This window comes from Portunus trituberculatus, chromosome 14 (assembly GCF_017591435.1).
Source record: "Portunus trituberculatus isolate SZX2019 chromosome 14, ASM1759143v1, whole genome shotgun sequence".
NCBI classification, from domain to species: Eukaryota; Metazoa; Arthropoda; class Malacostraca; order Decapoda; family Portunidae; genus Portunus; species Portunus trituberculatus.
In genome coordinates, this window is record NC_059268.1 from 3,586,504 (window position 1) to 3,599,974 (window position 13,471).

General features: G+C 43.1%; 1 protein-coding gene across 1 annotated transcript; it reads right to left on the minus strand.

Annotated features, from left to right (window-relative positions):
- Positions 1-322: 322 nt before the first annotated feature.
- LOC123503621 lies at positions 323-13,242 on the minus strand. The gene is made up of 9 exons (XM_045253544.1): positions 13,142-13,242; positions 8,561-8,651; positions 7,259-7,417; positions 5,066-5,181; positions 4,400-4,614; positions 2,593-2,748; positions 2,320-2,426; positions 1,784-1,944; positions 323-1,029 (listed from the first exon to the last, which is right to left on the minus strand). Exons 4-9 carry the CDS (start codon positions 5,076-5,078, stop codon positions 971-973), a joined length of 711 nt encoding a protein of 236 aa, XP_045109479.1. The 5' UTR covers positions 5,079-5,181; positions 7,259-7,417; positions 8,561-8,651; positions 13,142-13,242; the 3' UTR covers positions 323-970.
- Positions 13,243-13,471: the final 229 nt, after the last annotated feature.

The window sequence follows — 13,471 nt, forward strand, 5'->3', positions numbered from 1 at the left end:
GGTCTATAATTATTCGCATCATCCTTCCTACCTTTTTTAAATATTGGTGTAACATTAGCCAACTTCCAGTCCTGAGTTCACAACCCCATGAACTGATCCAGACCAGAACTGGTCCAGAACAGAATTAGTGCTATTAGACCTTGCTGAGAGTAAATTATCGTTTCGGTGTCTACTACCTCCTCCTCTGTCATGGCTTTTTTTTTTTTTTTTTTTTTTTTTTTAGTACTGTGAATATTCAAATGGCCTGTCTTTAATTGTGAACCAATCTTTATTCGTGAACAAGGAAAAATAGTTTGTTTTCTTTTCCTACAATTCTGTTTATCACAACACTGCATGAAAGCAAATAACAAAAATTGGTGGATTCACGTATGTTTAATAAAAAAAAAAAAAAAAAAAAAAAATATCAACTTACTTTGGTCACCACATTTATTTATGATAATTTTAATCATTGTAATAACAACAAAAACAGACAAACCTGAAAGTAATAAAACTAGTACAATCAGTGTAGTGACAGTCTATAATGATCTTGCTAAGTTGCTACGCATAAGTTCTTCCACTGTGCGAAGTCTTCTCCATTATAAGTCCTCAAATGTGACTAGTATTTGTCAGTAGCCAAGTTTTGAAAAAGCCAGAATATTTACAGAGGACTTTTATTGAGGGGAGAGGGGAAAAAAAAAAAACATACATTGATTAATCAACGTCTACCATGACTGATTATAAGGAAGAAATCATAGGTGCAGTGTAACGGTCAACTGCCAAGAAAAGAAGGAAAAAAAAAAAAAATCAGGAGTGACAGTTGATCGAGCTAATGGGTTTCATGTCAAAAGATTTGAAAAAAAAAAAAAAATGGGGAAACGTTGGACGAACACAGGATATATATAACATCTCTCATTGGTCATCAATAGTCGTTGGCGTTGGGGTTGGCGTTGTCGTTGGCGGATGTGGCTGACTAATCATGCTCAGGTTGATGCTACCTCATTAACACCATTATCAACTCACCCGCCAACACTACCATGCTGAGGCTCACGCCTGTAGATAATTTGTGGATGTTAGTATTGTAACAAAGGCAGCAACAAAAACCTATTATCTAGTCCTACTACCGCACCACTTACCAACTACCATTACTTTATTATAACCATCTACATTTTCCATCACTATCAAATATTATTTACTACTACAGCTACTACTACTACTACTACTACTACTACTACTACGTACTACTGCTGCTGCTACTACTACTACTACTACTATTACTTCAGTGTTTCAGTGTGTGTTTCAGTGTTTGATCTGCTGCAGTCTCTGACGAGACAGCCAGACGTTACCCTACGGAGCGAGCTCAGAGCTCATTATTTCCGATCTTCGGATAGGCCTGAGACCAGGCACACACCACACACCGGGACAACAAGGTCACAACTCCTCGATTTACATCCCGTACCTACTCACTGCTAGGTGAACAGGGGCTACACGTGAAAGGAGACACACCCAAATATCTCCAAATATCTCCACCATTACTACTACTTCTACTACTACTTTTTCTTCTACTACTACTATTACTGCTACTACTACTACTACTGCTACTACTACTACTACTACTACTACTTATAATAATAATAATAATAATAAAAATAATAATAACTGTACTACTATTACTTCTATAATAATTTACTCTCGGTACTTACTGTCATCGCTTATCTACCACCACTACCTACTGTTTGTTACCACAAACTACTTACTATTAGCTACAAGAAATATGTGCTACGTCTAACTACAAAACAGCACACACCTGCCACATAGACATAGAGCACCCCGAAGTAGTCGCTGATGCTGAGTGGTCGCTCGGCCCGACTCAGGGAAGAGCCCACAGGTTTGAGGCACTCGCTGGAATTCCTTACCTGACCCTGAAGCAGGTGCTCGATCAGGCCAAAGTCGTGCAGGCGAAGGATACTGGAAAATAAATGCATGATTTACTGGATTAAAATTAAAGAAATGAGTGAGGAAGGTGGTTGGGAAATTCTCTCATGTTTTGATGACGGGACTTCCTCAGAAACTTTCTCTCTGAACTACCATTAGAAGATCTACGAATTACTTTTACCTTTCTTTTCCACTTACTGGACACCTAATTAGAAAATGTTAATTCGAACAAAATAGGAAAAAAAATATGATTACTTTCCACATTTTAAGTCAATTGGATTGAGAGTTTAATATCTGCTCTAAAGATAACAGTTCCAGTGGCAAAGCAGTATTTTTCTATAATTAATCAATGTCATATTGCACCCCTACACCCACTAGGGGCTCGCCTTAATTGCTTAAACCACTTACACGCGGTCTACTTCAGCCTTGAGTGTAGAGCCGCGAGGAAAGGCGAAGCTGAGACTGGAAGCGCCAAAGAAGCCGCTCGAGGCAATGTACAGTTTACACGAACCCACCTGGAGAGGTAAATTAATGAATGAATGAATAAGCCAATCTACCGATTCTGATGTTTTGAAGTGAACGTCTATTGTGGTGTGGAGATAAGAAATCAGACTGAGGCTTGTGGGTATCATTAGAAGAAATCATGTGGTGGGAATGTAGACGCTTATCATCTATGAATACCTGAGCAAAATGTGCGTCGAGGAAGTAGTGCAGGGTGCGAGTGATGGTGGTGTAAGCCCAAGTGCCGTTGTACATGCCCATCACGCCTTCAGGGATGCTGGGGCCCACGTACAGCTGCTTCATCAGGTGACCCATGGGACTGTGCGGTGGTGACGTCTGCACGGGAATCCAATAAAAGTACTTACTCTTAAGTATAATGTGTTTACCCAGCTTATTAACGGCATTGTTCCATTTGCACACACACACACACACACACACACACACACACACACACACACGGCAAATGGGCGAGCCTCTCAATGTGTGTAGCCCCTGTTCACATAGCAGCAAGTAGCTGCGGGATGTAATTCGAGGGTTTGTGGCCTCACTGTTCAGGTGTGTGGTGTAGCCTCAATCCTACCTGAAGAGCGTTCTATGAGCTCTGAGCTCGCTCCGTCATGGGGAAGACTGGCTGGATAACCAACAAGCGACCGTGGTGAATTACACACACACACACACACACACACACACACACGGCCCGGTAGCTCAGTGGTTAGAGCGCTGGCTTCACTAGCCAGATGACCGGGGTTCGATTCCCCGGCCGGGTGGAGATATTTGGGTGGTCTCCTTTCACGTGTAGCCCCTGTTCACCTAGAAGTGAGTAGGTACGGGATGTAAATCGAGGAGTTGTGACCTTGTTGTCCCGGTGTGTGGTGTGTGCTTGGTCTCAGACCTATCCCAAGATCGGAAATAATGAGCTCTGAGCTCGTTCCGTAGGATAACGTCTGGCTGTCTCGTCAGAGACTGCAGCAGATCAAACAGTGAATTACACACACACACACACACACACAAGGCACCAACACTTTTCCTTGTCTATATTGATGATATGCCAGAGGGAGTAAATAGTTATATTAATTTGTTTGCGGATGATGCGAAGTTGTGTAGGTGTGTGAAGAGTGAAGAAGATTGTGAAATTTTACAGGCAGATCTGGATAGGATTTGGGAGTGGAGCAAGAGGTGGGAGATGGAATTTAATCTGAGCAAAAGTCATGTAATGGAGATGGGGAAGAGTGGAAGACGGCCAAGAGGGTCATATAAGATGGGTGAAGAAGTAGTGTTGAAAAAGGTGGAAAAGGAAAAGGATTTGGGAGTGATAATACAAGACCATGGGCAGTTTGAGGCTCATATTGACAAGATGTTTGGAGAAACATATAATTTGATTAGAAATATTGGATTAGCCTTTCATTATATGGATAAAGATATGATGAAGAAATTAATTAGTACGGTAATTAGACCAAGATTGAAATATGCTGGAGTGGTTTGGTCCCCTTATAAAAAGAAGCATATAAGGAAGTTGGAGAGATTGCAGAGAATGGCAACAAAAATGGTTCCGGAACCGGCAGAAATGACCTATAAGGAGGGATTAAAAGAAATGAATTTGCTTACCTTGGAACAAAGAAGAGAAAGAGGGTTTTTAATACAGGTTTATAAACTGTTGAACGGTTTGAATGAAGTGGATAATGAGCAAATGATGTTGAGAGAAGAAAATTTAAATCGAACTACGAGATCGCATAGTAAAAAGATAGCCACATCCATGCTTGAAGGATGTGAAGAAATATAGTTTCCCACAGAGATGTGTGGAGGTGTGGAATAGTTTGAGTGAGGAGGTGGTGTCAGCGAGGAGTGTGCATAGTTTTAAAGGAAAGTTAGATGTGTGTAGATAAGGAGACGGGGCCACACGAGTATGATACCCAGGCCCTGTAAAATTACAACTAGGTGAATACACACACACACACACACACACACACACACACACACACACACACACCATGATTGCCTGTTGAACGCGGCTGCCCTTAGGTACCCAGGTAGTGATGCCAGAGCTGCCTAGTTCCTCCAGGCTGTCAAAGGGGAGCTGCAACTTTGGTAGCACTAGTGTGGCTACCAGATTGGAGCGGTACACGGCAGTGACAATATAAGCAGTAAGGAGCCAGATCCCAGCTACCATGCGCACCCCATCCCCCATAGGTACCCAGGGGACCGCTATAAGAGAGAGAGAGAGAGAGAGAGAGAGAGAGAGAGAGAGAGAGAGAGAGAGAGAGAGAGAGAGAGAGAGATGATTTCCCATTTCTTGAAAAAAGAAAAATTTTCTTGGAGTTTGTTCACCCAGACTTAGCTATATCAGAAGACAGAGGAAGATCACCATGCAGTTGAACGATAAAAACAGTTTATTCTTAAGATATTTGAAGTGTTTATAGTGATACTTCACGTTTGAGGTAAGTAAGGCAATGGTGTGTGAATTCTAGTCTTAATACGTGATCGCAGAAGACTAAGCAAAGGAGTTCCAGTAGGATGGAAATGTTGTCTCCTTCCAAAGATTATTCTACCAGTGCAGTGAAGATAGAGATTAATGAACATGATTAGAGAGAAGGTAAATGAGAATATGGCTGGAAGGATGGATATACATAATCTCTCTTGTGTAGTTTTAACTCACGCTGAGCCAGCATAGCAGAATACACCCAGCGCCCTGATCGCTCCCTGCTGGTGGTCACACCTACCCACCACCGGCGCCACCAAGGGGAGAAGGATCCTTTACCCTCGTCGTCTTCCCTGCAACACCAAGACATTCACTCAGGACAGAAAGTTGGTATTAAGAGGAGTAAGGCAGCTTTCACACGAATGATTTTCGCATGTCCGGAGCATGCCGAACAATTTAGCATTACGTAGTATTCTCACTATGCGGACCGGTAATCTTCTCCTTCCGACAACCGCACCCTGCCGCACTGCCAGCAAGACCGCAACGGCAGGAATGCCGCACAACGGTTTCTGTGGTATACTGTGTTGCTATGGGCGCTTTCACACATCAGGTGTTTCCCGAGTGCGTGGAAGGGTATTTGGTATTAAATTAATGGGTTTCCTTAGTAAAATAGTGAGGAAAACATAAATGTCTTCAGTTTGCTCATGAAATTTATTAATTTTCTTAGCAAAATACTGAAAAAAAACAGATATCTTAAGTTTTCTGACTAAATATACGTTTTCATAGTATATAATCAGGAAAATATGTCTATTAAGTTTTCTTACTAAATCAATGAGTTTTATGATGTCCTCCATCATTGAGAACATGGTGCTCAAAACATGGTAAGAGGCCTGTGGCAGACACCGCAATACTTAACCAGCGAAAATCGTTCGTGTAACAGAAGCCCCTAGGTGACATGTGGCTGTCGTTCGGTACATGTTGGGTCGGAGAAAACCGTTCGTGTAAAAGCAACCTAAGAGGCAGAATTTCAAGATGATGATACTGCTCCATCTGGAATGTATAGAAAATGAAGCTGCGTCGAGAGCTTCAGATTTCAACAGGTTGTGTCTTTCAGGACTCTCTCTCTCTCTCTCTCTCTCTCTCTCTCTCTCTCTCTCTCTCTCTCTGCCCTGATGGTGGGGGTAAACTGACCGAGTATCCTGAATATGCGAGTGGCCTACGTGGATCATGCAGGTGGCTATGAACACCACCACCAGCGCCGCTAGGTGTAGTCCCCAAACCTATACACATACAGGAAAAGAAAAAAGAAAAAAAAAAAGAAAAAGAAATTTGAAAACAGGAAAAAAGGAAGAAAATAACTTGATATATGCATTATAATAGTTACATCTTCATGATACAATATACAAGGGGAAAATAACAAGTAAATGGAGTATACAATGAAATTAAAAAGAGAACGGGTTGAATCTTACCAACAGCAACGCAACTACTCTTATACAACTACTGTACTTCTACTACTGCTACTACTACTACTACTACTGATAATAAATGATAATAATAATAATAATAATAATAATAATAATAATAATAATAATAATAATAATAATAATAATAATAATAATTTACTCATAATCTTAACTGAAAATTTCACATCTTATTTCTTGCTAAAACAGCTTCTATGAAGTCAAGCGTACTGAGGCGTCTCCGCCAGCTTTTCCCGCTCCTCCGACTGCTAATTCTGTACCAGAGGGCCTTATCCGTCCTTGTATGGAGTGCGCTTCGCATGTTTGGGGTGGGGAGGTATCCGCTCACATAGTACTATTACATAGGGTGGAATCAAAAGCTTTTCGTCTTATCAACTCCCCTCCTCTGACTGACTGTCTTCAGCCTCTTTCTCACCGCCGAAATGTTGCATCTCTTTCTATCTTTTATCTCTATTTTCATGCTAACTGCTCTACTGATCTTGCTGAGTGCATGCTTCCCCTCCTGCGGCCTCGCTGCACAATGCTTTCTTCTTCCTCTCATCCCTATTCTGTCAAACTCTAATACAAGAGTTAACCAGTATTCTCAATCATTCATACCTTTCTCTTCCTGCTTCTATATTTCCATCTTCCTACAACTTGACTTCTTTTAAGAGGGAGGTATCAAGACATTTGTCTCTGTCTCTTGGATAATTCTTAATTTTTTTAAGGGAACTGGCAATCCAGTAGGTTTTTTTTATGTTGTTTGTTGCCATTGGCCAGTTTTCCCTCGTGCATAAAAACTACTACTACTACTACTACTACTACTACTACTACTACTACTACTACTACTACTACTACTTCTACTACTACTCCTGCTGCTGTTGCTGCTGCTGCTGCTACTATTTCTTGTAGTACTCTATCATTATCATCATAATCATCTTTACCAGTTGAGAAGAAGAAAAATACTTACGGATAGAGACAGGGGCTTGATGAACCCCACAACGTCAGACCTCAAGACGGGTCGCACGTAGCTGAAGGAAAACTGGTCCACAGTGAAGGGATAGCTGAAGGCCACGGCGCGGCTTCTAGCCTGGGACACAGTGTACAGGGACGATGACATGTCGGCCTCCTGAGAGGGTGGCAAGCTCAGTTTAGGACATGCTGAAATACTTCTGCATCGCACCTCCAATGGTACATTATTATAGAAAGACTAATTGCAGGGGTTTTTAAGTGTGTTTTACTATAGTGAGAAATTGGCAAAATTTCTTCGTTGTTAACAGTAAAAACACACTTGAGAAATTGGTGAATGATTTTTCTGGCCTTTACAAATAGTTATGATGAGAGAACAAAATGTTTCATATGAATAAAAGAGTTCCCAAATACATTGCGACAGGTTTTAAGGAAAAGTATATATGTCTAAGAATAAATTCAACCTTTCGACTTACGTATACAGTATGCATGGTTTCTTCTTAGGTTTGGCAAAATATTTTGATACAAATTTAGAGTATGATGAAAAAAAAGCAATAAATAGTGATCGAGTTCTTTTTGGAAAACTTTCATTATCACCACCACCACCATTCTTTAAGCTTGCACGACAGACTCTCATGTCTCTCACAACCTACTTCTCTTTACTCTTTATACCAGCTGTCTATATCTAGTCCAGGCAATCCCAGCATAGTGTATAAAGCGTTCAGTGGTTGATCCAGGATAAAAAAAATTTAGGGGCGCCAACCTGAATTGTTCCTGTACGCCTTGAGATTGGTGATGAGCAGCTGCAAGCGGATTGCGAACTTATCAGCTGGAAATTTGTTGGGACGCTGCAAGGCCCTCCGAGAACATTTTTGAAAGTTTAGCAATCTTAGGAAATTTTTTATGCTATATGCAGAGCTATTTTTATATAATAAGAGTAATAATTCATTAGTACCCATTTTCTCTAACTCCAGTGAGAAGTAACTATTATTGATATAGGAGCCAGAAACGAAGTTATAATAAGCCTCTTTTATTATATCTCCTACTCGTAAAGACGTAAAATTATTTAACTATGAAAACTCACTGTAAAGTCACATAATCCGATTTAGCCTTTTCAAATATCCTTGTTACATTGTTGTTCCGTATATATCTGGTAAGTACCGTACACCATACCCTCGCTCATAATGAACAAAAACTTTGGTGTGGCTGCAGCTCCCTCAGCCCTCCCCCACTCTTTGGATCCACCAATGATAGGGTCCTATCCTCCCCTTTCTTGCTCCTCACTGGCCCCTCCACCACTCACCCATCTGTTCAGCATACCCAGTGATCCCGTCCATGATCCGTTGGGCAGTTCGATCCCCCAGTCGGTGTCCGAGGCCCTCACCAACCTGTAGCTGCAAGAGTAATGCTGCTGATGATGACGGTAAGAATCAATGATGCTGCTGCTGCTGATGTTGATGATGATGATGATTATCATTATTATTATTATTATTATTATTATTATTATTATTGTGGTGGTAATGATAATACTACTACTACTACTACTACTACTACTACTAATAATAATAATAATAATGATAATAATAATGATAGTAATAATAATAATGATAATAATAATAATAATATTAATAATAATAATAATAACAGTAATAATAATGAGTAATAGTGTCTAATGATAACGTTATCATTATATCGTCATTATAACTCTCTCTCTCTCTCTCTCTCTTTCAATTTGCAGACCATAAATTAGCAGAGCTGGGCGCGTTACTGAATATCGGGTAGTCCGGTACAGCTCCTCCGGACCTCGAAACGCAGATAGTCCGTACTAGTACTTCCGCGCCGAAATTTTTTTTTTTCCTCGGTCTGGTACCGCACCTCCGGTACCGTAAAGGCAGCGTCACACTAGCACTTGATTGATTGATTGATACATTTATTGTTGAATTAATAAATAATTACAACAAAGGAGGAGGATGGACCTTGCCACCCACCCCCTGGGCAAAGACTTAAGGTTAAAGTATAAAAAATATAACACTAAACAGTATACATAACAAGAATACAAGTATTTCAATAAATAAGTACAGATATTGCACACCTTATTGCATACACATTTTACAGTGTTGGGGCAAACTGAGTATATTCCCTGGGCTTCCTGGGCACTGCCGGGGCGAACTGCACCGGGAGGTTCGTCTCCAGGGCGAAGTGGTCGCTCAGCAATGACCTGACAAGATAAGTTTCGGCAGTATATGTTGGCATATTGATGAGGGCTACATAATCAATTCTGCCTCCTTGAACATGTGTGGGTGTGTGGTCCCCAGTAAGTACAGTTGTATCTGTGGTGTCAGGGAAAGCCTTTCAGCGCACACCATTGGCATTGGTGGTGAGGTGGCTTCCTAATTCCTTATGCCTCGCATTTAGGTCCTCAAGAACATATTCAGGAAAGTTTGCAATATTTAAGGCACCAGCATGAATGTACATGTTTACAAAGTAAATAATTTCACCCACAGTGTGCAAGCAAACAGTAATAAGTTCAATACCCTCAGTGACCCCCATTTCCATGAACTTAACTGGAATCCTATGTTTAATGTAAATGGCCATCCCCCGACTACTGCCGTCACCACAACTGAGGGTGTGGGAGGCATAACCTCGCAGCTCCAGCACCCGTGGCCCTACCTCCTGTAAGGCAATAATGTCAGGCTTATGGAGAAGGACATGAGAGTGTAGGTCAGTGAAGCGGGCATGTAGACCATTGACATTCCATGTTAGGGTGTGGAAAGTCTTACCATTCATTGTGATGGTGTTGCATCTGTGTCTTCAGGCCGTCCACTTCCCATGCCAGGTCTGGCTCGGGGCTGGCAGTCCGGGCTGAGATTGGGCTGGAGCAGCGCTTCTTCTTCCGGCTGACCAATGTCCATTCACCTGCAGCATCCTCATCACAGTCTGCCTCATGTGACTTGCTTTCTGAGGCAGGGGAAGCAGGGGTCATTCCTGAGGGGCTCCGGGGTTGTCGTGTGGCTTTCTTGACTGGCTTGGGGGGCATCCATCCTCGGTGAGGGTGCAGCGGCAGTTGCACATTGCCCTCCAGCATTGTCCTTTTTCTTGGGTGGGTCGCACAGGCTGCGCTGACACACGTCACTCTCTCCTTGGCCCCACTGAGCACCACTAGCTGGGGATGGGGTTGGGGCCACAGTGGAGGTCCCACTGCATACTGTGTGCTGCTGGTTCTTGAAGGCGGCAAACTCGTTACTATGTCCAGAGACCGTTGCAGTCAGGTTGACCACTTTGGCAGCTAGCGCACTCACCACTGCCATTAGCTGCTGGGTAGCGTTAGTGGCAGGCAGTTCCTGAGTGACGCCTGGCTAGGGCACTGTTTTTGGAGGCACAGGGGGCACTGTAGCAGTGCGCTGCGGCAAAGGTGGGAACACGGCAGGTGTGGTTGAAGTGCCAGTGGTGGGGCAGGAAGGCTGGGTCAGGTGAGGGGCAGCGGCTGAGAAGGAGGGCTTCGTCGCCCAGGCGTTGGTCTGGGGAGGTGGAGCCTGGCGGAACACAAGCCTGGGCCGACTCACCTCATCAGTGGCAGGCTACCTTTGGGGCCGAGGCATGACAGTGAAGAGGGTGGAGTGGGCGTTGTGGTCGCCCCCACAATTATAGCACCGAGGAGGGATTTTGGTGCCCTCCTTGATCTTATCCAGGCACTGCTGACTTATGGGGGCTAGCACAGTATTTACAGCGAGGGGCAGACTGGCAACGCCACTCCTTGTGTCCCCAGCGACTACAGTGGCGACATAAGTCTGGTTCTGGCGTGTAACGCTCCATACGCCGTCGTCCAAGGCCCAGGAGATGCACCTCACTGGGCACCTTGCCTGTCACCACTCCCAACAGTTGGGACCTGGGCATCTGCCCCACCATTCTCCTCTTCAACCCATGAAATCCAGCTGGTACCTCTATCAGGTTGACATTGATATGGGTCGCTACACCATGGATAATAACAGAATGAATGCCCTCCTCACCAGGGGACTTCATAACTAAGCCCAGGAAGCCTTCACTTACCAGGGTGGCATGGAAGGAGGAGTCAGTGCTGACTGTGATATAGGGTTGGTTTCTTCCCTCTTTGTAGAGTGGTTGCAGGTCTGGATGTTGTTTTAGCAGAGCTGCAAACCAGCTGAACAGCTCACTGGCCGTCTTTCCATGTCCTGCAGGGAAGGACAAGCGACGATGCCTTTGTTTATGGTCCGAGGTGGCCAGGGCAGTTACATCTCGACGGGGGAATCTGGTCAGCAGCAGCATTTTCTGGTGTTTTTCCTTGACAGATGGTGCAGGACGAGGCTCCTCGACAATCTCCATGTCCTCGAGGGCTGCTGCGCCTACCTCCACCTCAACAGCGCCCTCGACAGGCATAGTCATTTGTGCTGGGCCCACGTGGAACGCAGCAGGCTTTGTTGTGGCGGCGGGCACCACCAAACTCAGGCACAGATGCTTATTTTCTGTCTTCTTCTGGCCTATTTCTGGCTGGCAAAACGGGCCTAGACCTCCCTCAGTGACCACTGAGTAGGCGTGATCACTCCAAATCACTTCTGATTTCCGCTTGTAGGGACTGCCACTCATGTAAACACGGAGAGTGATATAACGTCCTTCCGCGTCAGCGGGGAGGACGCAATAGCTCTTTTCCGTCTTTTTTTTCTGTCAATTTTCTGACGACTGTCAACTTTTGCAGATGGTGGCCGTCACACACAAGCTTGCTTCCGCCTTTGCCGCGCTTGTCGATTTTAAACAAACATGGCTCCTCATTCACCCCAGCAAGCCGCGGCTTTTTTGCACCTTATAATGTAATCAGCTGTTCTGTGATCCCAAAGGCAACGGTGACCTTTAATGCTCTCTATGAGAAATTCTTCAGTGTTTTGTCCACTGACAGATAACATAACTGCTCATCTTGGCTAACTACTTGGAAGTTGCCTTGGAAATATTAAAAAGCGTCGCACATTCGCACTCTCCAGGAAATGGACATACAAACAACAGAGGAACTTTTCATTGCTAGGTTAGAAGAAAAAAAAAAAATTATTTAAATATATATTCATCAACGTATTCAGATTTCTTCTGTCATGATAATAGTATTTTTCCGTGTTGATTAGAAACCATATAGTTCTTGTTTTGACTAAAAATTGGCGCTATACAAAAACGATGCGTTCCGCACTTCGGACCTCCGCACCTCGTCTGGTGGTCCGCAGGTACAGACGAGCGGAGGTGCGGACCGAGGTACAGAAGTGCCCAGCTCTGTAAATTAGATAATAGTTAAAATGAATTAATGTTTGGATGAGCGAGATGCATCAACCTAAGCATGCACGTATATATATACTTGTTGAGTTTTACGTTTTTGCGTGTATTACGTAATTTCTATGGTTTTCAAATCATACGGCGTAAGTTGAAAATCTTACGTTTCTTCTCCGCATGCGATTTTTTTTTTTTAATGTGTTTGTTTTAAATGATTTGAAATAAATGAACTTTTTCCAAGTGTTACACATAAATTATATATTCGTATATGACACCTCTCCCAACACATCGAGATGTGCTTCCTTCAATTCCTTGGCAGTGATAAGAATATCTTTTTTTTTTTTCAATTCACGCTCCAGTAGCTTGTCAGTCCTTAGCTATGCCTTCTTTTCTTATTTTCTAATTACCATTTTATACATAAACTTAGGGTCTCTAACGTAACTTACGGCAAGACACCACACTAGCTTAACAGGTATGCGTATGTATGAAAAGTATCAATGCTCTTCTTATCACCCAAGAATCTATCTATCTATCTAACTATGGCAGTTAGGTTCCCTCGTATATGTGAGGAATGAACGGTGTAAGCTACAGTAAAGGGGAAAAAAATTCATTCATTCACCAGAAACCCAATTGTTTCGCCAGGATGTCCACCACGTCTTTGGCGCTGCCCGTCACATGGTAGGGTGGCGCGTCGTTCTGTACAATGGAGAATGGCTGCCACTGAAGGAAAGGAATCAGAGAAAATGGATGTGAAGATAATAGGATATTTTCGTTAGTAAATAAACATTCCTAGTACTATAACCAAATCTGTATTCGAGAATATAACAAGGTAAAATGATGAAATTTAAATAGCAGATATGCATCTCAGTGCACCCGCTCCCCTGAAAGGGATCCATACTAATGTTGAGAATTCAGGAAGACGAGGAATGGACAGAAAAAGGTTTCAAGT